Genomic DNA, 27,149 nt, shown 5'->3' with positions numbered 1-27,149 from the left:
GGGACCCTTTCAGACCTCACCTTATATGTCTCTTCATTTGGATGTTAATATCCTGTAAAATATCCTTCAAAATAAACTGATACAAGTAAGTATTGGTTCCCCTGAGTTCTGTGAGCCACTCTAGCAAATTAATCAAACCCAAAGAGGGGATTGTGGGAACTCCAACTGGAAACTAGTTGGTTAGAAGTTCTGGAGGCTGGGACTTGCAACTTGGGGAGGGGAGAGGGTGGTCTTGTGGGACTGAGCCCTTTACTTGTCGGATCTGATGTTATCTCTGAGTAGATGGTGTTGGAACTGAATTGGAAGACATCTAGCTGGTGTCCACTGCTTAATATGTGGGGAGAAACCCACACACATTTGGTCACAATTGTCAAGTCTTCTTAATGAACCTAATCACAAAATAAGAATAAACTCTGAGATTTTTTTTTTTAATAAAAATGGTTATGCCTTAAACCTGAATGGAAAAAAAAAATCCAAATTCTAAACTTCAATTCTCTGACGTTCTCCTGTTCTCCTCTTCTATGTTGTTGATTATTGTTGTTGTGTGAGATTAGAGGAAAAACAAGGTTCGAGAATTTTTCCAAAATATTAGCATATTAGACTTCAGAGTTTCACAGGCTAGTTTTTTTTTTTTTTAATTGGGAAAACCAACATAAGATCTCTCACTTTCAACTGCCTGTGCAGAAGTAATTTAACACAGCAGGCCTGAGGCTGTTATCTTCAGAAAGGTTTAGGTGCAAGTTTTCCCTTGGCTAGTGATGTGGTTTGCCTCTGTGTACCCACCCAAATCTCATGCTGAATTTTAATTCCCAATGTTGGGGGAGGGACCTGGTGGGAAGTGACTGGATCATGGAGGCGGATTTTCCCCATGCTATTCTTGTGATAGTGAATGAGTTCTCATGAGATTTGATGCTAAAAGTGTGTGGCACATCGCCCCCTCCTTGCTCTCTCTCTCTCCTGCCACCTTTGAAGAAGGTACTTGGTTCTGCTTTGCCTTCCGCCATGATTGTAAGTTTCCTGAGGCCTCCCAGTCATGCTGCCTGTTAAGCTTGTGGAACTGTAAGTCAATTAAACCTCTTTTCTTCACAAATTACCCAGTCTCAGGTAGTTTTTGTTGTTGTTGTTGTTGTTGTTTTTTGAGATGGAGTTTCGTTCTTATTACCCAGGCTGGTGTGCAATAGTGCAATCTCAGCTCACTGCAACTTCCGCCTCCTAGGTTCAAGTGATTCTCTTGCCTTAGCTTCCCAAGTAGCTGGGATTAAAGGCATGTGCCACCATGCCTGGCTAATTTTGTATTTTCAGTAGAGACGGGGTTTCACCATGTTGGCCAGGCTGGTCTCAAACCCCTGATCTCAGGTGATCCACCTACCTCAGCCTCCCAAAGTGCTGGGATTACAGGCGCAAGCCACCATGCATGGCCGTCAAGTAGTTCTTTATAGCAGTGTATAGCAGTGTGAGAACAGACTAATACAGCTGGCATTTGGGAACCTGGCTTTTGAAAACCTTTCCTAAATGATAATGTTGTGCCTGCTGTGCCAGCCCACTTAAGACTATACAATGAGATTTACGATGAACACCTTTCCTTTTGAGAGAATCTGGAATTTTGGTTGACAAGAGGTTGCCTATGTGATCAATCCTCAAAAAAAAAAAACCCTGAACTCTGAAACTAAAATGGAGTTCCTGATATACTGCACACGTTACTGAATTTTAAAGTTGAAGGAAAGGTGTATAGGAAGGCTGAACAACATGGATTCCTCTAGACTCCTCCTGATGTCTTTTTCCATTAATAATCTGGCTATATATCTTTACTATGTCACTGTAATAAATCTTAGCTATGAGTATGATCCAATGTTGAGTTGTATGAATCCTTCTGGGGAATCACAGAACGTGTAGGTGAAATTGGAGACTTCTGAAACACTACTATGTAAACATAATAAAAAGGAGAGAATCCTGTCATCATCATTTCACAAAAGTATATGTTAATAAAATTCTGCTCTTTACTTTGATCGTATGGAAACATGGAACATAACATCAGAATAGAAGGCAGAATTTTAAATGAAATAAATGTAGCATTATGAGAAGTTTAATACTTAGCCTTATTTTTCTCATTTTGCTGCAGATCAGTGAAAATCTCATCATGAACCAGTAACAGATAGGTGCTTAAGAACTATGAGATTAAGTAATTTTTGCCTGGATATGCCTTTCCTCCAATTTACTTTCTTCTGAAACTAAAAGTACTAAAAATAAATGTTATGTGTACAGGGATAATTGTAAAAGCTGAAACTTTAGTAAGTCATTAAAGATTTCACTGAAATAGTCTACTTTGAATTGTTATAAAGAATGGAAGAGTATTATTAATTAATAACAAATTTAGTTCTTAAATATTTTAAGATTTGAGAAGTTTTCCTGTCAGCCAAATAACAACATAAAAAACACCAAAACCAAACAAACGGAGACAGTGATACTTCTGTGTCATAAAACTGTTTTTATAGTTATTTCCTCCTTATTTATAAATACTGATATTTTAAAATTATTTATGGAAGACAACATTCACAATCTTTCACAATCACCTGAAAAGGAGCCCATCAAATCAACTCTTCCTATGGGTTGCAATATTTTTAAAAAAAACAACAAAGAAAAACTTCAAATTTAATCCATTAATATATACCTGCATTTCTGTAATTATAGTTCTTCAGGGCAATTTCTAACAATATAACATTTTTCAGATGCAAAAGGCTCTAAAATTCCATGTACCAAGATAAAGAATAACTTTCAAAACCAGAACCACACACCTTTTGCTGTAATTCTTTTACTGCAGAATCTCTATCCATGCAAGCCTGCCGGAAGGCTTCATACGCTTTATTGAGTTGCTCGCCAATGTTTTTATCCATTCCTCTTCGTCCTGTAGCATCACTATAAAGGATGGAGTAAATGACAGGTCTGCAAAATAATGAGATCAATTTAGATAATTACTAAGTTACATAAACCTCATTTTAAAAATGCATCTTAAAGATAGTTCTATAAGGTTTACCACAAACATTATACCATCAAGTACTATAAACATAAGTCTCATCTAAAATCCTGACTAGAAATTGTATGAAACCTTAAGTTCCACAATTTTAAAATATTCTTATTCTAATGTTCAAGGAGCAAGTGGGGTTCCGGTTCAGGAAGATGCTACTTTGAGAATACTAATCTATAAACTTAACCTAAAAATGAGAAAATATAAAAGGCCATTTTAAATTCTTTATTATGGAAATGTACAATAGGATCAGCAATGTGGGAAGGGATTTCATTTTATTAAATGGACTCTTAGTCCCACTTATGAGGTGAATTCTTGCTACACTGAAATTAGAGCAAAATTAAATAGATAATAAATGTTTGTGGATGGAGTTCGCACTGTTGTTACCACAGAGCAATTAAAATGTGTGAAAATGCTCTTATTTTAGCACAAAATCTAGGGAGAGCCACTGTTGCATTGTACGTTAAAAAAGAAAAATCACATCCCTTCAGTCCTACCCCCACTACCGACTAGTTTTCCAGCTTCCCTGCTGTTTCTGAATACAGGTGATTTGCTCAGTGGAGGTAATTTGGTTTTATAACCTCAGTTTGCATAACATCTCTTAACGACAGTCCTTGGCTCTGAGCAGAAGGCTAAGTAATGACTCTGATTCTTCCTGTCCAACTATAAAAATCACAACGCAGGACCTTTCTCTTAATTCTCTAAAAGTCACAGACTAGACAAAGTTCTCTATCAGTTATATTGGGTACCGAGTTATTTCATGTTTGTGAAAATTCTTCAAAATTTCAGTCTCTAATCTGTCATAACATCTTTTGTTATATCCTCAGGCACACTTTTTTAATTTTCACATTTTCAATTGAGATACAATTCATATAGTATAAAATCCACTATTTTAAAGTGTACACTTTGGTATTTTTTAGAATATTCATTATGTTGTGCAAGCATCACCATCATCTAATTCTGGAACATTTTAATCACCCTCCCTAAAACAGTCCATACCTATTAAGTTAGTCCCAATCCTCCTCTTCCCCCATCTCCTGGTAACCATTAATCTTTTTTTTGTCTCTACGAATTTGTCTGTTTTTGACACTGCATATAAATGGAATAATACAATACATGGTTTTTGTGTCTGGCTTCTTTCAGAAAGATATTTCTGAGGTTCATCCATGATGTAGCATGTAACAGTACTTGACTCCTTTTTATGGCTAAATAATATTCCATTGTAAGATATGCAACATGTTGTTTATTCCTCAGTTAATGGACATTTGAGTTGTTTCCACCTTTTGGCTGTTATGAATAAAGCTACTGTGCACATTTGTGCATACATTTTTGTGTGAACACGTTTTCAATATTTTCAGATATATACCTAGAAGTGGAACTGCTGAGTCATATGGTAATTCTATCTAACTTTTTGAGGAACTGCCAGTTTCCACAGAAGCTGTACCATTCTACATTTCCACTAGCGTTGTATAAGGGTTCCAATTTCTCCACATCCACACCAATACTTCTTATAGTCCACTTAAAAAATTACAGCCATCCTAGTGGGTGTGAAAGGATACCCTATCAAGGTTTTGATTTGCAGTTCCCTAATGACGAGCATCTTTCCATGAGCTTATTGGCCATCTGTGTAACTCTGGCAATTTATCCATTCAAATCCTGTGTCCACTTGTAATAAATGGGTTATTTCTCTTTTTATTGTTAAATTTTAAAAGTTCTTTATATATTCTAGAAACTAGACTCTTATCCAATATATGATTTGTAAGTATTTTCTCCCATTCTGTAGATGCCTTTTCACTTCTTGATAGTGTCCTCTGACACACAATGTCTTTAATTTTAATATAGTCCAATTTACCTATTTTTTCTTTTGTTGTTTGTACTATTGCTGTCATATCTAAGGAACTGTTGCCTAATCCAGGGTCATGAAGATTTTCAATTGTTTCTTTTTAAGAAGTTTATAATTTATATTAAAGTCTTTGATCCATACTGAGTTAATGTTGTATAAGGTGTGAGGTAGGGGTCCAGATTCATTCTTTTGCATGAGGTTAGCCAATTGTCCTGGCATTATTTGTTGAAAGGGCTATTCTTTTCCCACTGAATAGCCCTGGCACCCTTGCCAAAAATCAACTGATCATAAATCACAACTTTTTTTTAATACCCACATGCAAGTAATCTTTCAGCCAAAGTCTTTCATTTTAAGATACTAAATACATTTTAAGTAATTTACCAGGCTCAATAAAAACAATTCCAGGGTTTTGGATAACAATGTCATTACTTTCTGAAAAACTGAAGAAATGGCAATTCTTTATGCATTCCACTTAGGAAGTTAGTTTCTACTGCTACCTCTGATAGATGAAAAAGTTGAAATCCTGTTATGATAATTAATGTTGCTAGGATCTTGGCCCAGACATAGACACTATGGAAACATAAGCAGTTAGCATTAATAAAAAGCATCATTTTGAGTATTTTAGACACTGCTTCATTCGAAAACATACTAAGGCTACTTACAAAAAATACATGAGATTAAAAATAAATATGCAAAGAGGAAAGAAAAAGTAAGTATAGGTAGTCACAGGGACTATAATATACTATAATAAACTAATACAGAAGTTAGAGGTTTTAAGTAGCTAAGTGGCTAAGCTATCTATCACTGCCTTAAAAAGCTGCATGTCGTGAAAAATTGTCAATATAAACCACACCTGTACCTTTAGATCTGAGACAAATAAGAGCCTCGAACTGGAAATCCATCTAGTCCCTTGCTTTGTTCTATTACTGACTGACCCTTAGTTAAGGGCCACTAAATCTTTTGGGACCAAAGTTTCTTTTTCTTCAGTACAAAAAGGTGTTTGGACCCAATTTCTAAGAAACTTCCTTTTTCTACAGTTCTTGAGTTTGTGAGTTAAAAATGCATGTCTGTTCCATCGAGAAGGTGCATTCTTGTTTTTAAAAATGTAAATGCAGCACTAAAAACAGCTGCATCATATGCAAGTAAATCATGTGGAGCCATCCCTTCAGGTCCTTGAATTAGATCACACAAATGTCACTAAGAGAGGAGCTACTGAGTAAATTCCACACGGATGCATCCTATTTCCTGAAATAAGAATGTATGCATGCTGAAGAAATAAGTTCCAGGTTGATACAAATAAGTAAATGATACTTTTAATTCCTATTTCACAACCAAGAAGATAATTAGGTGTTAGATCAGCGACACTGACCAGAGAAAAAGGAAAGTCTCTGGGACTCAGCTAATTAAACTGGACAGATTTCAAATATTAACACCCTGAACTTTAAAGCCACTTGTTTATTTATTTATTTTTAGCATTTGTTAAGTATAAAATTAAGTGGCAGCTACATTTCAATTACATTTCAGTACACCTTCCGCAATATTTGCCAGACTCCAGGAAAATGCTTTTTATTTATAGTAAACATGCTCAAACCTAAATCTCATGGTTAAGCTCATTCTCCAAACCCAGGAGGCTGATGCTATAGCAATCTCTCCCTTGAAAACACTCTCCTAGTTAGGGTTTTGCTTTATTTCTGGATTTGGTTTGCTGGTTTCCTTCCATTACATGAGAAAAAAATTCTGAAATCCCTGAAGGTAGCAGGGCTAGCTCAATGCAAATCACCAACCCAATCTTGTCCCCTGCAGTTCTTCTGGAGCCTGGATACTCTCATCTACCCACTGTTGTCAATCTAGCAGTAATTCCTTTTTTCCTACCCAGACCAGTGGTTCAGACAAGCAAAACTGAGGGCAGTCGGTTCTTGTCCCACCTCTCCAGCCCAGTGATTGCCCATGGTGTGCCTGTCCATGAAGAAACACCAAGAAAATCCCTGCTTCCTCTTTCATTGATCCCTTGGTTCAATAATGAAACTGTCCTGGAGTAAGAGAGGCAGCATGAGCAAGAAAGATAATTTTCCCTTCCTTTGGTAAAGCTTCCCAGCCCTAGCAAAACTTTGATTTTAATAAAATATATCCCATTACCATTCAATCAGAACAAGGTATTTGCTGGCTTATTATATGTAAGGCACCATATGGGGAACAGCAAGGGATTCAGATATAGTACTATCTTAAAGTTATGTTTCTTTCACAAAGTATTTTCACCAATTCTTCATTTCCTATTACATATTAACATTCCTCTTTGACTGATAAGGCTCAGAAGGCTTAAATGACTTATCTATAGCTATAAAGCTGTGTTATGAACTAGATTAAATCTTTAAAATTCTTGGTTCAAGGATTGTTCATTAGAGTCAGCTGCAAAGTGCTCTCCCAGGGTGTTATGGTCAATATGCTTATTTGATAAAATATTTAGTGCCAACTATGAGCAGAAGTGTGCTGGGTACCACCGATACAGTGAGAATGAATCAGACATGACATCTCCTCCCATGAAGGTACCATTAACTGTAACTTGAAGCATATAGTATATGAGCATCCTAAGATATCCAAAAGGCTAGAGTTTGGAGAGGAAAGTTAATCTATTTATGAAGTTTAGGAAAGGCTTTGAGAGGTAGGTGGCATTTGAATAGGGTGTTGAGATATAGGTGGGAATGATCTTACCCATTCCTTTTATTTAATTATCAAACGGCAGTCATCCTTTTTCAAACAGGTTTCCCACTGTGATAAGGATGTTTTTAATATTAAATAATATCAATTCTTTACTAAAACAGGCCAGGATTATATGCATTTCTTATGCACTGCTCAGTTTGATTTTCCTGATCAGGACAACCATGCAAACCTGAGACAATTCTTAAGCATAACAATGATGGTTACTATAAACATGACGGATTACGCTAAAGCTTTTCCCATGATGCCTGAAAGCAAGTAGAGGTGGAAATGAAAGAAAAGGCAAGTTCTGCAGCCTTGATTTTCTTTGTTATTAAGACAAAGAGTTTGGATAATAGAATCTCCTTTAACTTTATAATTGTATAACATTACCAAACTATACACAACATAAAAACTTTTGCTCAGCAAATATGGTGACTTATTTTTCCTCATAAATGATATCATATATTTAAAAACAGTAGCTGCTTTGTCTTAATTTATGTTACAAATTAAGCCTTGATTGCAAACCAGTTGCTAGGGCATTTCATTTCACAATGGTGAGAAGCAAGGAGTAAACTTTATATATAAGAGTGTCCTGGAAGTAAAGAGATGATATGATACTGTAAAAGTATGTGATATGAAAAATATGTGATTACAAGTAATACTGTGAAAATTACTGTGACTTTTGTGTATTCAATAACATTTATATATTCCCTCCTAAACACTTTACTAAATAGACTGAAAAAAAATACAGCCTTTAAATTCAGACCCCAGATCTGCAATTTCCTAGCCATTTACTGAACTCTGAACATCACTTTTCACATCATACATAGTTGTAGGGTTACAATAAAAATTGAGACCATATATACAGTAAAAATTAAGTAAAACTTCAGTGAGACCATATATATAAAATATGTTATTTGTTCCTCAATATCTAGTCTCTCCTCTTATAGTACTAATACTTCTGATTTTTAGCTGGTGTGGTCATGTGACTACGTGCTAGTCATTGGCAAATGGGTGTAACTTCCATAACAAGTTTTCCCTTTCACCTTTTTTCCCAGCTGGATGGAATGTTACAGTGACAAGCCACCTAGAACACTGTGATGCAGGCAACCCTTGTTTAACCACTGTTTTGTGGGTCTCTAAAGGAGGAACTGAGCTGTATCCTGATTGGTACAATGTTCAAGACTGGTTCAGTGTTGAACACACAGTAGGCACTCCTTTTCTCCCTGGGAAAGTGAAAAACAGTCATGGTCTTTGCCTTTTTCTCCAATTAGAGCTTATAATTGAGTGAGGCAGACACACATGAAAATAATTAGCCAAAAGGTCAATTATAAATGTTTAAAAAAAAAAGGTCTGGGCACATCTTCACAGAGGTCTGGGTAGCACAGGTATAAGCATTTGTAGACCTCAACCAATGGTTCACTAGAGATTTACGCATTTCATTCACAGTTTTACCTAAAAAGAAGAAGAAAACTGTTAAGTAAAAGGTATAAACAAGATAAAGGCTCAATAGAAGGAACAATCAAAATAAGGAGGATTGTGGAAGGCTTCACAGAGGATCTGACACTTAAACAGAGTCCCGAAAGATGAGAAGAGTTTCAACAAGTAGAGAATGAGTGGGCAAAGTACATTCATTCTGAAAGAGCAGAGGCCCTGAAAAGTCATTAATATGGTGCATTTTAGTGAAGGGAGTGAGTATTCTGTTTATGCAAGTCTAGCATGTGTGCAGAGATGATAGCGAGGTGAGGGTGCCATGATAAGCTATGGTCAGGGTCAGCATGTATGACTGTGCTGTACTACAAAAATCCTAGGGAAGACCATACATAAAGACCATGATTGGAATGGCATCCCATAGAGCTGTAGAGTACACTGGCTGCATAAACCACATGCAGCAGACTCAGTTATGGCTAGACTATAGTAGACCTCGAATGTCACTCTAAGAAATTTAGACTTTAACATGTTGACACAAGGAGTAATGAGAGATTTTCAAGGAGATGATGGACATATTTTAGACAGAACAGATAACAGCATGGACTACAAACTAGCGAGGGAGACAAAGTGAGGCTATACCACAGGCAACTAATGCTGTATTCTAGGTAAAAGATGAGGGCTTGAACTAGAGCAGGGGAAATAAAGATGAGTGGATTCAAGAGGCATTTCAAGAGTAGAATTAACAGGATTTGGTGGCCGACTGGATGTGCACAATAGACAAGAGGGCAGCAATTCAGGTACCTGTGACTGCAAATCAGTTGGCCTGAAATGGGACCTCAGAATCTACATTCTAGTTAGCAAAGCGCCTCAGGTGATTTTGTTGCAGATGGTTCACCAGCCACTGGTTTTCAAAACACCCAGTAGAAAGTGGTGATAGCCAGACATAAAGTGACAGGAAGAAAATTTTCAGGAGGAGAGGGAAGATACTGAATCCAATTTTGGACAACAGTGCTAGAAAAGACATCATAATAAAGAGGAAGAAAGCATCACCTGCATAATTATCTATAGGAAAAAAATGAAGGCAACTATGCCTTCACTATTGTTTGTATTCTTGAAGTCCTGTTTTTAATGTCTCCTGATACTAGTACATCCTTGGATGGCCAATCAGGCCAAAATCATTTTACCCCCCAAAAAAAAAAAAAAAAAAAGCCGAAAAAAACTACATTTTTGAAAAGAAAACAATAGAGAAAAGCAATACACATTATTGTACCACCTTATAGCACAAGATGTACATGTTTTTCCTACCAAATATAAACCAAAAAAGAGGACAGGCCCACTTATTATTTCTTTGAAGGAGGCCAGAAGGAAAACTAGGAAATGCATAAAATAGTGTATGACATTTTGTGTCTGTTATTTTATGTAAAAAGACTATTAATCCAATATGTAGAAATGTTATCTAATGCTCTGTTTTGTTAACCTTTCTATGCTGTTAAATAACAGGAAAAACAACTCTGGCAGAGTATTTGAATGCAAGATTTTCCTTAAGTATCTTCTACTCTACCAGATTTATAAATAAATAATAAGGTAGTACTAATGATTTTTCAAAAGAGTGGTACAGTTTGTATCTATCCTCTGGTCTTAACCAGAAAAGTTTGAAAAAAAATATTTTCAGTAATCTCAAAAAGGTCCCCCAAAACACAAGACAATAACATAAGAGAAGTCACAGGCTACACAAGATTCATAAATGGTAAAGTTGTTTCAAAAGAGAAGTAGTTAAAATCTTATGAGTTAACGGGTTGGCTGCCCCTCGAGTATCCCTGAGTCATTTACTGTATCAGAAAAAACCACTATGGAGGAAGAGAGCTCTTCTATGAAAAAAGAGTTGAAATTTCAAGAGATAGAGGACCTTTTCACAAAAGGGCCTAATTTCTCTTTAAATCACAATTTAAAATAGCTGAGCAGCCATTTAGCCTTGAGAATATTACCAATGATAAATAGGAACAGGCAAAAACCTACATAATTATAAAGCTTTACTCTGTGCTCTTAACCACTGGCACAGGACTCTACAGCTCTTCATATCCCTTGTTTTTAATTTCCCTGAGGACATCCATAGGCTGCTGGATTTGCAAGTCACAACTTGTTTTATTAGAAGTAATTGTGAGAACTCTAATGAAAACATAAATAAGGTTTCAGAGATTTCCGGATCTCCATTTTCAGCCATTCTGAAGATGTTTAGGGTATGACTTTAACATATTAGCTTAAAACCAGATCTAATATTTTTAATCCAGCACCATGCAACAAGTTCTCTCCTTCAGACTGTTGAATATTCCTAAAGAGAAGGCTACAAAAATCCCTGGGCAGCCCAACAGACCAACATTCCAAACTTGCATCTGTGCCAAAATTACCCAACTTTCTACCCTTTTCAAGGCCACACCAGTTTACCTCAAATATGAATATTCAGACCTAGTAAATCTTAACACTTGCTGTGCCACCCTACTGTGGGGAAGTAATAGTTGATTAGAAACTCAGATTTGCTGTTTCACTTCCTTTTGCCTCTGGAAAAAAATAAAAAGACACTATAAAATAAAGATTGCAAATGATATTTTTAACTATACCACATCTTGTGTAAAATGTACTAATTTCTCTGCTAAGGCAATTTAGATTAGGTTCTCTAAATTAAAAAGCCTAGTCAACTGAAGATAAAATCAGAGTTGAAGTATACAATACATGTCCAGTCTAGACAGGCTTGGTGATGGGTGAGAGTAAACAAGTCATTTAACCTTTCTATGGACCTCTCTTCCTCCATTTCTCCCAATTTAGAATCTTGGCGTAGAGTCAGGCTGTAGGACATTGGTTCGCAACCTGTCAGTAAATTAGAATCATCCACGGTGGTTTTAAAAAATACATTACCAAACCCTGTCCAAGACTCCTGGATCTAATTTTGTACAGTGGGGAGATGTAAGATGGATTTAAAATTACTGCCATAGGGGGTCGAGTCATAGCTTGGAAAGCACTATAAAATGCTATACAAATATGCACCAACGCAGGGAAACAGGCTTTCATAAAGTTGCCTTTTTTCCCATAGTGATCTGCTTTTTAATTATTCTACAAGAAGTATATAGAATTTCGGAACAAAAATAGCAGTTGCTAAGGTAGAAGACTTTCTCAAATAAATAAATAAAGGTATTTTGATACTTTGGCAGATGGCCCAGAGCAACAGCACTTTGTTGATCTTGCTTCCATAAAACTTCCACAACTCATCAACTTAATTAATAGAGAAAACAAATGTTTTCTCTATTAATGGCATTTGTTGAAGTTCTTGTTGAGAAATTTGACTGACCATAGCCCATCTCCCACTAAGCAGCAATGACACTTTTAACTTGATGTTCCCCCTATCAATACTCTAATCATCTTAATTCTATTTAAATTCTCAAACTATCTACAGATAGTTGAGAGACAAGATAGATCTCAAAGACATGCCTTTAATTCAAAGAGGCACAAAGAGTCATGGATAAGAAGGACAATCTCAGTCTTCTGTTTGGATGGCAATCATCCCAACAATGAAGAAGGTGGTTCCCTATTTGATCATGGGAAGCACTGGGGTTAGGGGCGGAACAAAGATCTATTTGCAGGTGCTTTACATAAACTACCTCATTTTTAATCTTCCCTCTGCAGAAGCATATATTGTCTTCCCTTTACAGAGGAGGAAACTGAACTTCAAAACTGAGCTTCAAAAGGGTAAATAAGTTGCATAAGGCACAGAATTAGAAAATGGAAGAACCAGATAAACCTAGGTCTCTGTTGCTAAAGCACAATCTCTAGCTCTCTCCCCTCTAATTTTTTATTTTAATCAGAGCTATACGTACCTATATCTTAATGAGTTGTGTAGTTCTACAAAATAAGAAAAACAGTAGTCCTCTGCTTTCCCCTTCCTATTTCCTGCTTCACCTTCGCAACAAATTTTGACTAATTCTTTTTTGTATTTATCTCTGTATCCCTAAATAACATGTAATACTGCCACTACTGATTTTTCAGTTTTTGTCTCCTCATTATGGAAAATTAGGATTCAGCTCTCTTTAAATATCCCCTACCTCCTATTCTCCCCCATTTCCCCAATACAGTTATATCTAATTTTTCATTAGATTAGCATTCAGCTTTTACTTTCTTATTACTATGTAATGCTATTCACTGCTGAACAATACCATGGATACTTTTCCTTTTCTGAAAATTTTTTTCCCTGAAAATTCTTGTTTGCTTTGTTTCCTATTATCACTAATACAACTCCTCAATATATTCAGACACGTCAGGTATTCTATCTCTTTAGAAGAATCACTCTGTAAGCTTTCTGGCTTGCTCCAATCTAGACTAGTTGCTCTCTATACCTGATGGAAAGCCTTCATCTTGGGACCTTCTTTACCTTGAATTTGGGGATACCCTTTGTCCATCTCTTTCTTTAATTGAATCCCTCATTTTCAGTCCCCTGAATCTTGTTTTATATACCCACGTGGTGATGCAAATCTTCTAGCAGCTTCCTAAGAAAGTGTTTGGGAAGTAAATTTTTTGAGGCTTTGCATAACTAAAAATATCTTTACCCTCTGACTTAACTGATCCTTTGGCTAGATTAAGAGTTCTAGGTTGGAAGTAATTTTTCCTCAGAATTCTGAAAGCTTTGCTATGCTATCTTCTAGCTTCTGTTTATTTTTTTTGAGGATCAGATCCATTTTGATTCCTGATCTTGTACAATTCTCACTCTGTTGCTCGAGGCTGGAGTGCAATGGTGTGATCTCAGCTCATTGCAACCTCCACCTCCAGGATTCAAGCGATTCTTGTGCCTCAGCCTCCCCAGTAGCTGGGATTACAGGTGCACACCACCACACCCAGCTAATTTTTGTATTTTTAGTAGAGACGGGGTTTCACCATGTTAGCCAGGATGGTCTTGAACTCCCAGCCTCAGGTGATCTGCCTGCCTCGGCCTCCCAAAGTGCTTGGATTATAGGCATAAGCCACTGTGCCTGGCCTTAAACCGATTTTTTTCTCTTTGAAAACAATTAGGATTTTTTTTCTTTTTGTCCCTAGGATTCCGAAATTTCAGGACCATACCTGGCCACGGACTATATCATAGCAATAGGTGTTTGGTGGGCCCTTTCAATCTGGAAATTCCTCCTTCAGTTCTTGGAAATTTTCTTGAAAATTTTTTGGGGCAATTTCTTTCCTTTTGTATTCCTTTCTGGGACTTCTGCTATCTGGGTTTTGAATCTTCTGTACTGGTTCTCCAATTCTCCTTATTCTGCCACTCCTTTTAAAATGAACTTCCCTCCTTATTTCATAGTGAGAAATAAAAACTTTTAATGTGAGGAGTGCAAACCCATTTTAATTATCAGGCCCAGAGAGGCACTGAAATGTAAGTGTGTGACAGCAGTCACACCTCACTCTCCCCTGTGAACTAAATGACCCTCTTGAAGCTACTTACTATGTGATGCCAAGTAGCCATAAAATGCCATACGTTAGATACCAAAACTCATGCCCTGTAGTTCTACAATGTATAATCACTAATCAATGTTATTTCTGTAAACCAATGAGAATTCCTATCAAATAACTTAGTATCAGCCCATTCTTTGCTCTCTTTTGCCTTTAAAAACCTGGTTGCGGCCAGGCACGGTGGCTCACACCTGTAATCCCAGCACTTTGGGAGGCCGAGGCGAGCGTATCACAAGGTCAGGAGATCGAGACCATCCTGGCTAACACGGTGAAGCCCTGTCTCTACTAAAAAATACAAAAAAATTAGCCGGTCTTGGTGGCGGGCATTTGTAGTCCCAGCTACTTGGGAGGCTGAGGCAGAAGAATGGCGTGAACCCGGGAAGCGGAGCTTGCAGTGAGACAAGATCGCGCCACTGCACTCCAGCCTGGGTGACAGAGAGAGACTCCATCTCAAAAAACAAAAACAAACAAACAAACAAAAACCTGGCTGCAACAAAGGCCGAATGGAGCAACCCCCCAAGGCAACCTGGAAGTGTGTCCAAGGCAGCTGTCGTCAACCTTTACCCAAATAAATTCCCTATATTAATTTTGCCTCCGTTTCTTTAGGTTGACAATAGATACAATATCTTAAGTCTGTTGTCTTTGGCAGCCATTATCCTGCCAAATGACAGCCAACAAATCCTGGATAAAGAAAGTAGTAATCAAGGGTAAGTAGTGGTGCCTCTGGAGCTGCACTGAGGCTGACAGTGCATGAGCCAAATCATGTTCCACCTCTAACTGCCTGTTCAACCAGAACATCTGAGCTTTGATCAGTTATGTATATATACATTGGAATTCCACGTTTGAAGAGAATCAAAGGCTTAAAGGTAGGATTTTCGCCATCTTGACCCCAGGATGATTAGTCATTCTTTAGTAAGGTCTACTTTTTTGTAGGTGGTTGAGACAAGTGTGAGTAATTTGGGAGGCAGGCAAGGCCCCTCTGCTGGGTTTCCCCAACTGCTGAGCCTATTCTGTTTCTGGGTAAATGTTCTGCCAGAGTTCACACTTGTGGTGAGAGACCAACTCAAATCTAAAGCAGTTTCAGGATGGGGAAAGGAAACCACCTTGAATAACTGCTACTCCTTCCACTTTGCCCTAGAAAAGAAAGCCACCAGCCTTTCCCAACCCCTTGGGCTATGAATAAGAGGAGTTCATATTCTATTTCAGAAAAGTTGCCACTCTAGTACATAAAGAGGTGAATCAGTGAATGAAAGACACATTCTGTGTTTTTGTTTTGTTTTTTGGTTTTTTTTGAGACAGAGCTTCACTCTGTCCCCCAAGGGTAGAGTGCAGCAAGTGTGGCGGTGCAATCATAGCCCACTGCAGCCTGGACTCCTCACCTCAAGCAATCCTTCCACCTCAGCCTTCTGAGTAGTTGAGATTATAGGCGTCAAGCCACTGTGCCCCACTACATCTTGGTCTTTTCTGTATCTTAGTTACATGTTTGCCTTCTCACCCACAAAACACATCAGGAGTAAAAAGCAAAAAAATCAGTCAACAACACGGCATATACACATAAATAAGACATCTTCTCTTTTGGATGGTTAGGAAGATCTTTAAAGACACTCAAAAATATTAAGTGTGTTTTCCTTACCTGAAGAAAGGAAATGGAAGAGAACTGTCACTACTCACATTTACTTGTGATCATTTTCCACTTTTAAGGAGTTATATAACACAAGCAGCTAATTCCCCAACTGACCTCTTGCATTTCTATTCTCCTTCCACATTGTAAACTTTGGTCATGAATATACCCATAGCATATTGTACTACACTGTTTCTGTGCTCCATCCAGGCAGCTGATATAATAGAAACCTTAAATATCATAAATCCAGCAGAGTTAGAATTTGAATTTTGTATTTTTCCATAAGCTGGAAGGCTAAATGCAACAGGATAAACAAGACAATCTCACTGGTTAAACCCAAAGGTCCCCAGTACATGTTCTCCATTTTGCTGGATGTTAGAACTTGGTGAAATTTTCTATGCGATCTTGCAAGAGCTAAAAGATTTCACTGTCAAAGACCACATCCATGAGTCTCAGTTTTGCCTTACTTCCTTTTTTTCTCCAGTAATACTTCTTTCTCTGAGACTATTTATCAAATGTTATGGGTTTAAGTGCACAACTAAACAGTATAACACCAAAAGGGAAAGCAGGCATGTGATGTTCTACTCCTCTGAGGTGAACATAAACATGGCACTGCTCAGTGCTGAACTGAGTAATCTTTAAGGGGTATCCTCTCCTCTGACTAGGGGCAATGTTAGAATCTGAAGATGGGGGAGGAAGGATATACAATTTTGAAATAGTTAATATTAAAAATCTATTACATAAATCATATAAAGAAGGACTTTGCATAATATTCACAGATGAGGGAACTAGAAGAGAAAGTCTGTAGTCAGTATGGTGAGGTGTAGAGGAGGAGTAGGACTGTATGGGAAGGAACATGTATTACAATCCTCTAGGATTTGTGAGATTTTAATGTTTATCAGAAAGGAAATATGGATTTTTAAAGGTTGAGAAACAACAATCTCAAGGGAAAGGCATTTCTACTTTTGGGATTCCAAATACTTGAGGTTATGAAACCACATTCCAGTAAATGCCACATAATAAATGGTTATGAATAGTAAAACCACCTAAATCTCTCACAATAACAGTTGATTTGCTGATTCCAAAAATCCTTCTTCAAGCAATTTTAAAAAATCCTTTATTTTGAAAGAATCTAAGTCTCTAACTTCTGTCCCTTATAGCAAGTCACTCTCTGGAAAAACTATTACCTGATTGGGTTGTTTCGCTGTTCAACAGAACAATTCTCATACTGCAACTATTTCAAAGACTCTCATAAGTTCAACTTGCTAAGTAACCATCAAAATGGAACTCATATTAATTTTGTTTGTCTACTCAATTTCCCGTAATTCCTTACTGCAATGACTTAAAATACTTTGTTGTCAATGTTAGCAACCTATTTTCAGTAGACCCTTCCTTTTGCAAAAAAAAAAAAAAAGTATTGGTGTTAAGTAAAAGCTATTATAGATCACTAGTATTCAAACTGTTTACTCTCATAACTTACTACTGATAATTACCATTTATAGAGAATATATCTCTGAAGGTAAAAAGTTACTGTCCAGGAAATTTTCCATGAGACAAACAATTGCCATCATTTACTTCCCAAACTCTTTTCCTTAAGAAAAATACGTCCCTTTAAAAATGTTTTTCCTGGTTGCATAGCAATGTGAATGCACTTAACATTATTGAACCATATACTTTAAAAAAAGGTTAAGATGGTAAATTTTATGTTATGTGAATTTTACCACAATTTAAAAAGCTTTTATAGATTAGGAATTGGAAAATGTGACACATGTACTACCTAAGTCCCAAAGCCTGTTTTCAGTTGCATAGGGCTTGGTACCAGTTACCCTCAACTTATTTGAACAGTGACCAAATACTGCACTTAGTTCAAAAGACTTTGAAAATTAATTAACAACTCACTGAAAAGGTAGTTCATTTCATATTCTGTTATCCCTTCCTGAAGATAATCATAATCTTGGTTCTGAACTATAAAGCGATTTTTGTTATATATCTAAATAATAGCCTCCTCTTTCCCTGTATTTATGATTCAAAACCATGGCAGCAAGCATAGGAGATAACAGGTGGGAAATGGCAGCCACAGCATAAATCCTACAGGAAATAGAAACTAAAACTAGGCTTTACGTAACTGAACACAAACGAACTGCAATTAAACAGTAATATTTTATGCTTATAAGGTGTTAGAAAACAAAAAGGATAAACAGTAACCGTCAATCAGCTAATGCATAGCATCGAAATAGCGAAGCTTTATGTCAACAGGCTATTTTTATTTACCATTTGCTTTTGGACAAAGGTATGGTTTTAAAAAACATGCAGTCTTCTTTCATCATAGGGCAACTCCCCAATTATTTTTGCTATAGTAGCCCATAAATGGAAATAAAATACCCACGCATTCACATAATGCCTGCATCCTACTGTTAGTAACACTTCAGTGTCTGTAGGTATCCTCCACAGTTCATAGATGCAAACTGCTAAATTACATTACCTGTCTCAGGTCATATTCTTGAAGGTGATCAAAAAGCATTTGAAATAATCATTTATAAAAGTCTATCAAAGATTACACTATTATCGAGGTATTAACAGTAAACAATTAGTCAAGTAAAAAGGTGGGCTTCTGTTAGATGACAGCACTGCCCCATGTGCGTGCACATACCATGCACATACCTGAACTATGCTAATGATTTTCACTTCATGTTAAATAAGTATAAGCATGTTAAGCTTGTATATTTTTTCACCCACTCATTTTGAAACCCTCTGTAGGATTTGGCTACAGTAAAATGTCAGCTTGGTTATTACCTTTAAAGTAAGAAATTTCCCGGCAAAATTGGGAAGCTAGTGACAATAAAGTGAAACTGATGCTTTCCCAGTTGAGTTTCACTCTTGGTTTCTTTCAGGGCATAGACAAACTTGCCTATGCAGAAGCAATACCCTTGCTTCTGTAACATAACTGAAGAAGAGAAGAGAAAGAATAGCAAGACATTTTACTTAACAGCCTCAGCCTACCTACAGCATTTTTCCCTGTCCATGAAAAAAAAGTTGTGTGTAGGGGGGAAATAACCAGCATCAGTACAGCAGCTGTTTTTAGTTCTTGACATTACTGTGTCCCAGACTCTTTCATTCAATTGTATTTACTCCAAGGAGTTTTTGTTTGTTCTGAACCATTTTGCTGAGTATTGTTGCTGTCTTAAGAACAATGAACTTCCAGACCCACATGGTTTCATGAGTGAATTCTTTCAGATCTTCAAAGAGCAGAGTTCTTAGGCTATTTAAACTACATCAGAGCAGAGGAAGAGGAACTCTGCCCAGTTCTTTTTAGGAACCAGCATAACCTTGATACCAAAACCTAGCAAAAATAACAGAAAAAGGTGAGTATAAAATGAATCTCAATCATTGATTTTAAATAAAAATGCTACCAAAGGAACCAATATATACTTAAACATTACACCATGACCAAGCGTAAAATTGGTTCACAAACTGGAAATATACTAAAGTAATTCACTATCCTGTTAGGTCAAAGATGAAAAGTACCTATGAAAGGTTATGATAGATGTCAAAAAGCCATTTGACAAAATCCAACTTCCATTCCTGATAAAAATGTTAAGAAGTAATGAATATACACACCAAATGAACATCCAATATCTGTTATTTAAAATTGTTCTCAAAGTGCTATCTAATACAATAGACACTCCCCATCCCCAGTTGCAAAAATGACTTTGGATGCAATCCAAACAGTTCTCTGCAAAAATCACAATGAGCTAGAAATATTAAAGGAAACTTCCCTAATATAATTTATTAGATATTAATAGTAACTTCATATTTAATGATGACATAATAAAAACATCCCCAAACTAAGAAACAAGATAAAGGATGGCCAGAATCACTGTTTTATTTACCACTATTCTGGGGAAGCCAGCAATTCGCTAAAGCAAAGAAAGAAAGAGATAAGATGAATTATAATTAGATGATTGTTTTCCTAGAAAATTCAAGTGAAATAATTTATTAAAATTAATAAATTTAGAAAGTTGGCCAGATACATAAACACTCATCTACATACCAGTCACAAAATATAAGAAAATATAATGGTTAAATCCCAAAAAGAGTATTTTAATGAAGCATGAACAGTTTATGTTAAATTTTATCTCAAAGATAATGCAATTATATTCAAGAAAATTTTGAAAAGGAAAAATGAAGAGGGACTTGTCCTATGAATTACTAGAAAACGTAATATCAAAGCAGATTGGTATTTTTAAAGGAAGAGACAAAAAGATCAAAGCAACAGATGAGTCTAAAGAAAAGATGCACGTACACATGAGAATTTACTATATTAAGGAGGTATTTCTAGTCAGTTGGGAGAGAAATGATTTCAACAAATGATTTCAGGAAAAATGGCTGCCCAGTCATAAAAACAAAGAAAAAAAATTAAATCCTTATCTTAGCATACAAAAATCATTTTCAGATGTTTTAATGAGTAAATCATAAAAAGAGAATTAACAGGCAATATAGGAGAAGATTTTAAGAATTTTTGAGTGGGGACTACCTTCTTACCTGAGATAAAAAGCCTGGGCATTTTAAACCAAAGCATTGATAATTCTTGAAAATATTTGCCATATATTTCACAAAGGATTAATGAAATCTGTAGTCTAATGAGAAACAGATAATTTTGAAGAATACTGGGCAATATATACGGACAGGACACAGTAAGTGACAGTTAACTATAATTTGGTACATCTACACAATGCAGTACCACGCCAACATTACAATAAAATAGAGCTACATATGGCAAGACTTTCACCATATATATATATTTAATCTGAAACAGATTATCGAACAGTATGCATAATCTCATTTTCATAAGAAAGCAAAATAACATGGTTATGCACATACAGGAAAGATGTGGAAGGCTTGGATTACAACTGGGGAGAGGACTGAGAAGGATTTCACTTCCTGCTTTGCACATAGTTGTATTATTTGAGGATCCCTCCTCTCTCAAATGAGGACACAATAATTTTTAACAGAATGCACTGCTTGCTTCTCTGCTACCTCTCGTTTGGGTGTGTATTCCAACCGCGGTAAGGAGGCAGGTCATTTTCTTTTCCTTCAATTTCACGTCGCTTCTTCACTTCCTTTACTACCATCTCTCCCTTATTATAACTTGTCAAAAGCATCTCCTGTGAGGTGAGATAAACACCACTTTACATAGCAAGGCTGCTTTACTTTTGCTCGTTATAGCATAACAATAAAGGCACAGCTCTTCTTTGATTGTCCTCCCCCTTTCTACTTCTAGAAAAGCACAGCTTTTTTGCCTGTAACTCGTTGCTAGTCAGTTTACACCGGCGTGAGGACTCTACCTAACGCCTGGGTTCCCACTGTGGGCGGGGTTGGCTTCTGTTCTTCCTGCCTTGGCCACCCACTCCCTCCGTGACCCTCTGGGAAGTTACCCAACTTCTCATTGACCAGGCTATGATGACACCCCACAGGAAGGCAGAGGGGAATTGTGCAACCACCTTGGGAAAACAACAGAAAGAACCAATTAAGTTTTCGAAAGAGTAACCACGATACTACTTGATTCTAGGAGGCAGTCTCTCTCCCGAAGGGAAGTCGGGAATGTTCCTGGAGGGTCCACTGCTCACCTCGACACCGCAGGCCCTTCCACCCCCATTTCCCGGGCAAAGCAGCCGGGACGAGTCCCTCCCTTGAAGCCGTTGGGGCAGAGGCCGACGATGCTATGCTGACATCGCGGGCCCGGAAACCAACCCACAAGGAGTCCGCTCCGGGGGAAGGACTCGCGTGGTTTCTCCCGCACAAAATCCCTCCCCAAACTGCAAATTGGTTGTCTCCGCTGCTCCTCGGCTTCTCTCCCTGCGGCGCCCCTACTGTCAGCGCGTCCCTCTCGCTCACGCATACAAATTCTCCGACGTCGTGCTTGACGGATTCGGACACACCAATTCACAAAGTTTCTTACTCACACAGTTCACGCTTTCAGCTGCGCTCCCTCTCCCCTCAGGTCGCCGGCGCCTGGCCGAGTGACTCCAACCGGAAGTTGCTTTTTGTTCCAGTTCAGAGGGCAGTGCCTGCGCGCGGAGCCATTAACTCTTCACCTTCCACCCAACAAGGCCAGGGCCCTTCCGCCCTGCCCCACCCAGCCCAGGGCTCTTCTGCCCCGCCCCTCCCCGCCCCGCCCAGCGCCCTCCCCCAGCCCTGCCCAGCCAAGTCCCCGCCTCTTAGAAAAAAAAAAGCGTCAGCAGCGGAAGAGAATCCTATGTCAAGTGTAAAGGTCACTTGTGAGTCTTTGCTGGATTTTTTTGCCAAACGATAAATAACCGGTAAATAAATAACCAGTAAATAAATAACATCACCCTATATATGAGTTAGAGTACACAAGAATCACCTGAGAAACAAAATGTAGTTTCACCAACCGACTCCTACAGCTTTCATTTCAGAGCAACCGGAGTGAAGCCCAGGAACCTGCATTTTCAACAGATCCTCGTAAATTTATGTAATTAAACGTGGTTAAAGTCCACACTCTGAGAAACACTACATATACACATACCCATTTGGTTTCTCCCCAACTAGTAGTATTTTTCACTAAATGTATTTGTTAAAGAGGAATGGCTGGAAATGGAGGTGGAACTTTATTAGAAAATTTCCCATGAATTAAGACTTTCCCATTATTCCAATTCCTAGCCATGCATGAATATTCTCTAAGATTCATATCTTAGATACCGCAAGAAAGATATCTTTTCCCTTTAGGGCAAGAGGATGAGGTCTGGCTGCCCCAATTTCTCCCTGTATTTCTGAATCATGGATGTTTACACATCTTTCCTTAGGCCAGTAAGTCCAAGGATTTAAAAACCTGCCAAGTTGCAGTGCATTCTGTCTAGTTATCTTGAATGTTGCTGTATACTTTTAAAAGTCAAAGCCTAAATATATTTGAAACAATGTTTTTAACAAACAGAAACTTCTTATATATAACGTTTTGACTAGTTGAATAGTTTTCTTGTAATAAGTAATTGAGTTAAACATCACAATACAGTACTGCTTTAAAAAAATTATTTAAACTTTTTTTGAGGGCAGTTTTAGATTCACAGCAAAATGGAAAGGAATGTCCAGAGATTTTCCATATACTTTCTGCCCCGACACAAGCATAGCCCTTCCCCATTATCAACATCCCTCACCCCAGTGTGATGAAGAAAAGCTGTTATAAATATCTGTGTGCAGGTTTTTTTGTGCGGACATAAGTTTTCATCTCCTTTGGATAAATACCAAGTAGTATGATTGCTGGATCATAAGGTAAGAGAATGTTTAGTTTTGTAAGCAATTGCCAAATTGTCTTCCAAAGTGGCTACCATTTTGCATTCCCACCAGGAATGAATAAGAGTTCCTGTTGCTCCAAATCCTTGCCAGCATTTGGTGTTGTAAGTGTTCTGGATTTTGGCCATTCTAATAGATGTGTGTCATATTTTATTGTTGTTTTAATTTGCATTTCCCTGATGACATATGATGTGGAGGATCTTTTCATATGGCTATTTATTTACCATCTGGTTAACTTCTTTGGGGAGGTAAAGGCCTTTGGCCCATTTTTTAATCAGGTTGTTTTCCAAATGTTGAGTTTTAAGTGTTCTTTGTATTTTTGATAACAGTCCTTTATCAGATATGTCTTTTGCAAAACATTTTCTCCTTGTCTGTGGCTTGTCTTTTTACTCTCTTGACAATATCTATTGCAAAGCAGAAATTCTTAATTTTGATGAAGTCCAGTTTATTCAGCACTGCTTGAGCAAATTAAATAAGCTGATTTGAAGATTTCTGATTGAAATAGTGGAATTTAGTAATATACTCAGAGTCTAAAGCTGAATGCATAGGCATTTTGAAATATGGAGGTGCTAAAAACTTTGAATAAGGAAATAAGCTATATATACACATTTCTTAAATGTGTATTTTTCTCTTTCCACTTCCATGATGTTGTAGTCTTGAAGAGAAGTGGATGCATAATTCCCCTGTATGTGAAATATGCATAAATGCTGGTAGAATTATTTTCTAATCAATGCTAAAATGGCATCAAACATTTTCCTTTTCCTATAATGATGATTTTTTAAGAATTCACATACAGTATGTTTTACAAAGGTTAGAAATTGAGTTGACATTTATTTGAGGAATAATCTTTTAAAATAATGACATAATTTTATTCCAATTTTCCTTCACTCATATTATTATATACCTCAAGTTAGTGAGCAGTGATGTGGCATTGGAGGTTGGGTATGGTGGCATGAAAATGGGGAACTGACCAGGTGTGGTGCTCACACATATAATCCTAACACTTTGGGAGGCCAAGGGCAGAGGATCACTTGAGCACAGGAGTTTCAGACCAGCCTGGGCAACATAGTGAGACCACGTCTCTATTTAATAATATTAATTAATTATTATTATTAAAAGAAAATGAGGGAATTGCAGGCCTTTAAAAGATATTTTGGAACCTGGACGGGTGCAGTGGCTCTCGCCTGTAATCCCAGCACTTCGGGAGGCCAAGGCGGGCTGATCACTTGAGGTCAGGAGTTTGAGACCAGCCTGGCCAACATGGTGAAAACCCGTTTCTGCTGAAAATACAAAAATTAGCCAGGTTTGGTGGTGCACACCTGTAATCCCAGCTATATGGGAGGCTGAGGCAGGAGGATCACTTGAACCCGGAAGGCAGAAATTTCAGTGAGCCAAGATCACGCCACTGCACTCCAGCCTGGGCAACAGAGAGAGACTCTGTCTCAAAAATATTTTGAATCCTAGTTTTAAAACTGCTTAATAATTTATTGAGAATTCTGAATATAAACCTAAGGACAAGGAAACCTAGCAATATAAACACTTACTATGACTTGGAATGTCAGTTATGTTCTCAGTCAAATCTTTGATGTGCAATATCACTATTAATGGAATCTGGTTGACTTCTGATTTACGATGACATCTGGACTGGCTGATTATATTGCAGACTCTCCAACTAAAATGGCTATGAAAAATCAGAAAAACATGAGAACTCACAATGGCCTTGGAAGGCAGACTGACAACCAGGGCCACTGTGTATGGTTGAGCAGGCTGTGCTCAGTTGCAAAGCCTTGCCTCCTTCAGCCTGTGTCTTCTCAGAGAGGTGCTTTTTCTAACTCACAGAAAAGTACCATAAAAGCAGCTATAACCCTGTTGACAAGCACCCTAGTTCCAGAATTTGATAGGATACTGGACTTATTGCAAGAACTGTGAAGCTGAAATGGACATGTACTTTTTTGTTGGAAGGCAATCAAAGGTGTTGGTATGGAAGGATAGTAAGGAAGCTACCTGCCTCACGGCCCCTACTAGTAATTCCACTACTATGTGTGATGGCTAAGAAGTATTTTACACCTCTTTGCCCTAATCTCTCCCATTAGTTTCTCCACTCTATGACCCATTTTGGAGCTACGGCCTAGAGAATACCAGCAATAACCCAAAGGGAGTGGATAGGTGTAATGCTCTGTGTCCAAGCTTAGGAAACTAATAATGAAAGGGGTTGGGCAGACAGAACTGGGTGTTTGTTTCTCTGGAGGTTTACTTTTTCATATATGGTTCTTATCAAGAAAAAGACAAATCATTGTTTCTGATTAACCAGGAATTCTTCTCTTTATAGTAAAATAACTAGCTATTAAAGGTAAGGAATCTCACCTCAGCCCAACACCCGCAGTGACAAAGTTGATAAATGTCAGCTTCAAGCCAAAAAGTTAGCTGTTGACTGTGCATGTCTATATGTCTTCCAGCTCAACATCTATGCTGAAGAACTAATAGCATCAGACAGATAATGAGAAGAGCCAAGAACCAAAATCCACACATTCAGGTAGTAAGGTTGACACAAGGCTTGGAACGAGTAATTACAAGAGAAAGCATCCCTTTGAAAAGATTATGCTGTCTGAAAGAGAGTCTTCAAAATACAAAGAAAGTGAATACTTTGGAAAATTATTTACCAGAAGCAGAAGTATATGGAGAGAATCTGCTTTGTATTTTCTATGCAAAAAGAGATGAAATACATGATAAGCTATTAGACTAAGATAAGGAGGGAACTAGAGACAAGGTGAAATAAAACCAAAGTTGGATAAGTTAAGTCTGTAAGGACACAGAACAACATGCAATGGCAAAATTCACATATAATTTGGACATAATCAAAGATGGAATCAGTATTGCAGAATAATAAATCAATGATTAGAGTAAAAGCTTGAAAAACTCTTCCAAAATATGACTGGAAAGTACAAATAGGTGACAACCATTAAAGGAAATGGTAGAAAGATTATGCCCCAACTTCTTCCTGAAGAAGAAATTGGGGTAAATAGAACAGAGACGGCAACCACAGATATATCAGAAGCTATCTGAAGTAATACTTTGAACCAATACAATACTTCGTAAAAATGAAAAGGACTCAATGTGTTTTGAAATATATTAATGACCTATCTTGTTAAAAATTTCAATATTAAATGCCCTATCAAGTCATTAATTTAATCAGTGAATATTTTGGGAATATTTTCTATGTGCTAAGAATTAGGGATAGAAAGATCACTAAGACACTGTCCTACCTTTAAAGAACTTGGTGTCTATACTGGGTGACATACATACAAGAATCAGGCAATTATTATACAATGTGGTATTATGATTTTACATTAGGGGTAATATATGGTACTCTGAAAACACATTGGAAAGTCCATCGTCCAGCCTTGAGAGGGTGAAGGAAGGCTTCTGGTATCTAAGTTATGGAAAAAGTTCGACAAGAATCCAGGTGGAAAAAAAATTAATTGCAAAGGAAGAAAAACTTGTCTTCAGCAGTAAACTTCAAAAGCTGAATAGAATAACATCTACAGTTGCCTGGGAAAGATTTGACCTATAGTGTCTGCCTACTCAAGTTATCATTTATTCAAGAAAAGGAAAACAAAGACATTCTCAGATACCTCAAGGTTCAAACATCATACCACCCATTTTCTGAAACAATTGAAGATATGCTTCCCTTATTCGAGAAGGAGTCAAAATTAAAAACTCAAGAAAGGTGAAATTTTGATATAAAATAA

At 37.3% G+C, this 27,149-nt stretch overlaps 1 protein-coding gene across 10 annotated transcripts in view; it reads right to left on the bottom strand.

Moving 5' to 3' along the window:
- TANK (TRAF family member associated NFKB activator) overlaps positions 1-27,149 on the bottom strand; it is a 141,352-nt gene that overhangs the window by 53,237 nt on the left and 60,966 nt on the right. For 3 of the 10 annotated variants that reach the window (XM_515854.8, XM_063790511.1, XM_063790512.1), the window contains one exon: positions 2,793-2,940. In XM_515854.8, the coding sequence (XP_515854.5) occupies positions 2,793-2,891 (99 nt within the window). In that variant the 5' untranslated portion in view covers positions 2,892-2,940. The other 7 variants (XM_054679073.2, XM_063790513.1, XM_063790509.1 and 4 more) reach the window with 7 other exon arrangements.

The sequence above is a fragment of the Pan troglodytes genome, chromosome 13, assembly GCF_028858775.2.
Source record: "Pan troglodytes isolate AG18354 chromosome 13, NHGRI_mPanTro3-v2.0_pri, whole genome shotgun sequence".
Lineage (NCBI taxonomy): Eukaryota > Metazoa > Chordata > Mammalia > Primates > Hominidae > Pan > Pan troglodytes.
Note: the sequence above shows the minus strand (reverse complement) of the source record. Positions and strands in the feature narration are given on the sequence as shown.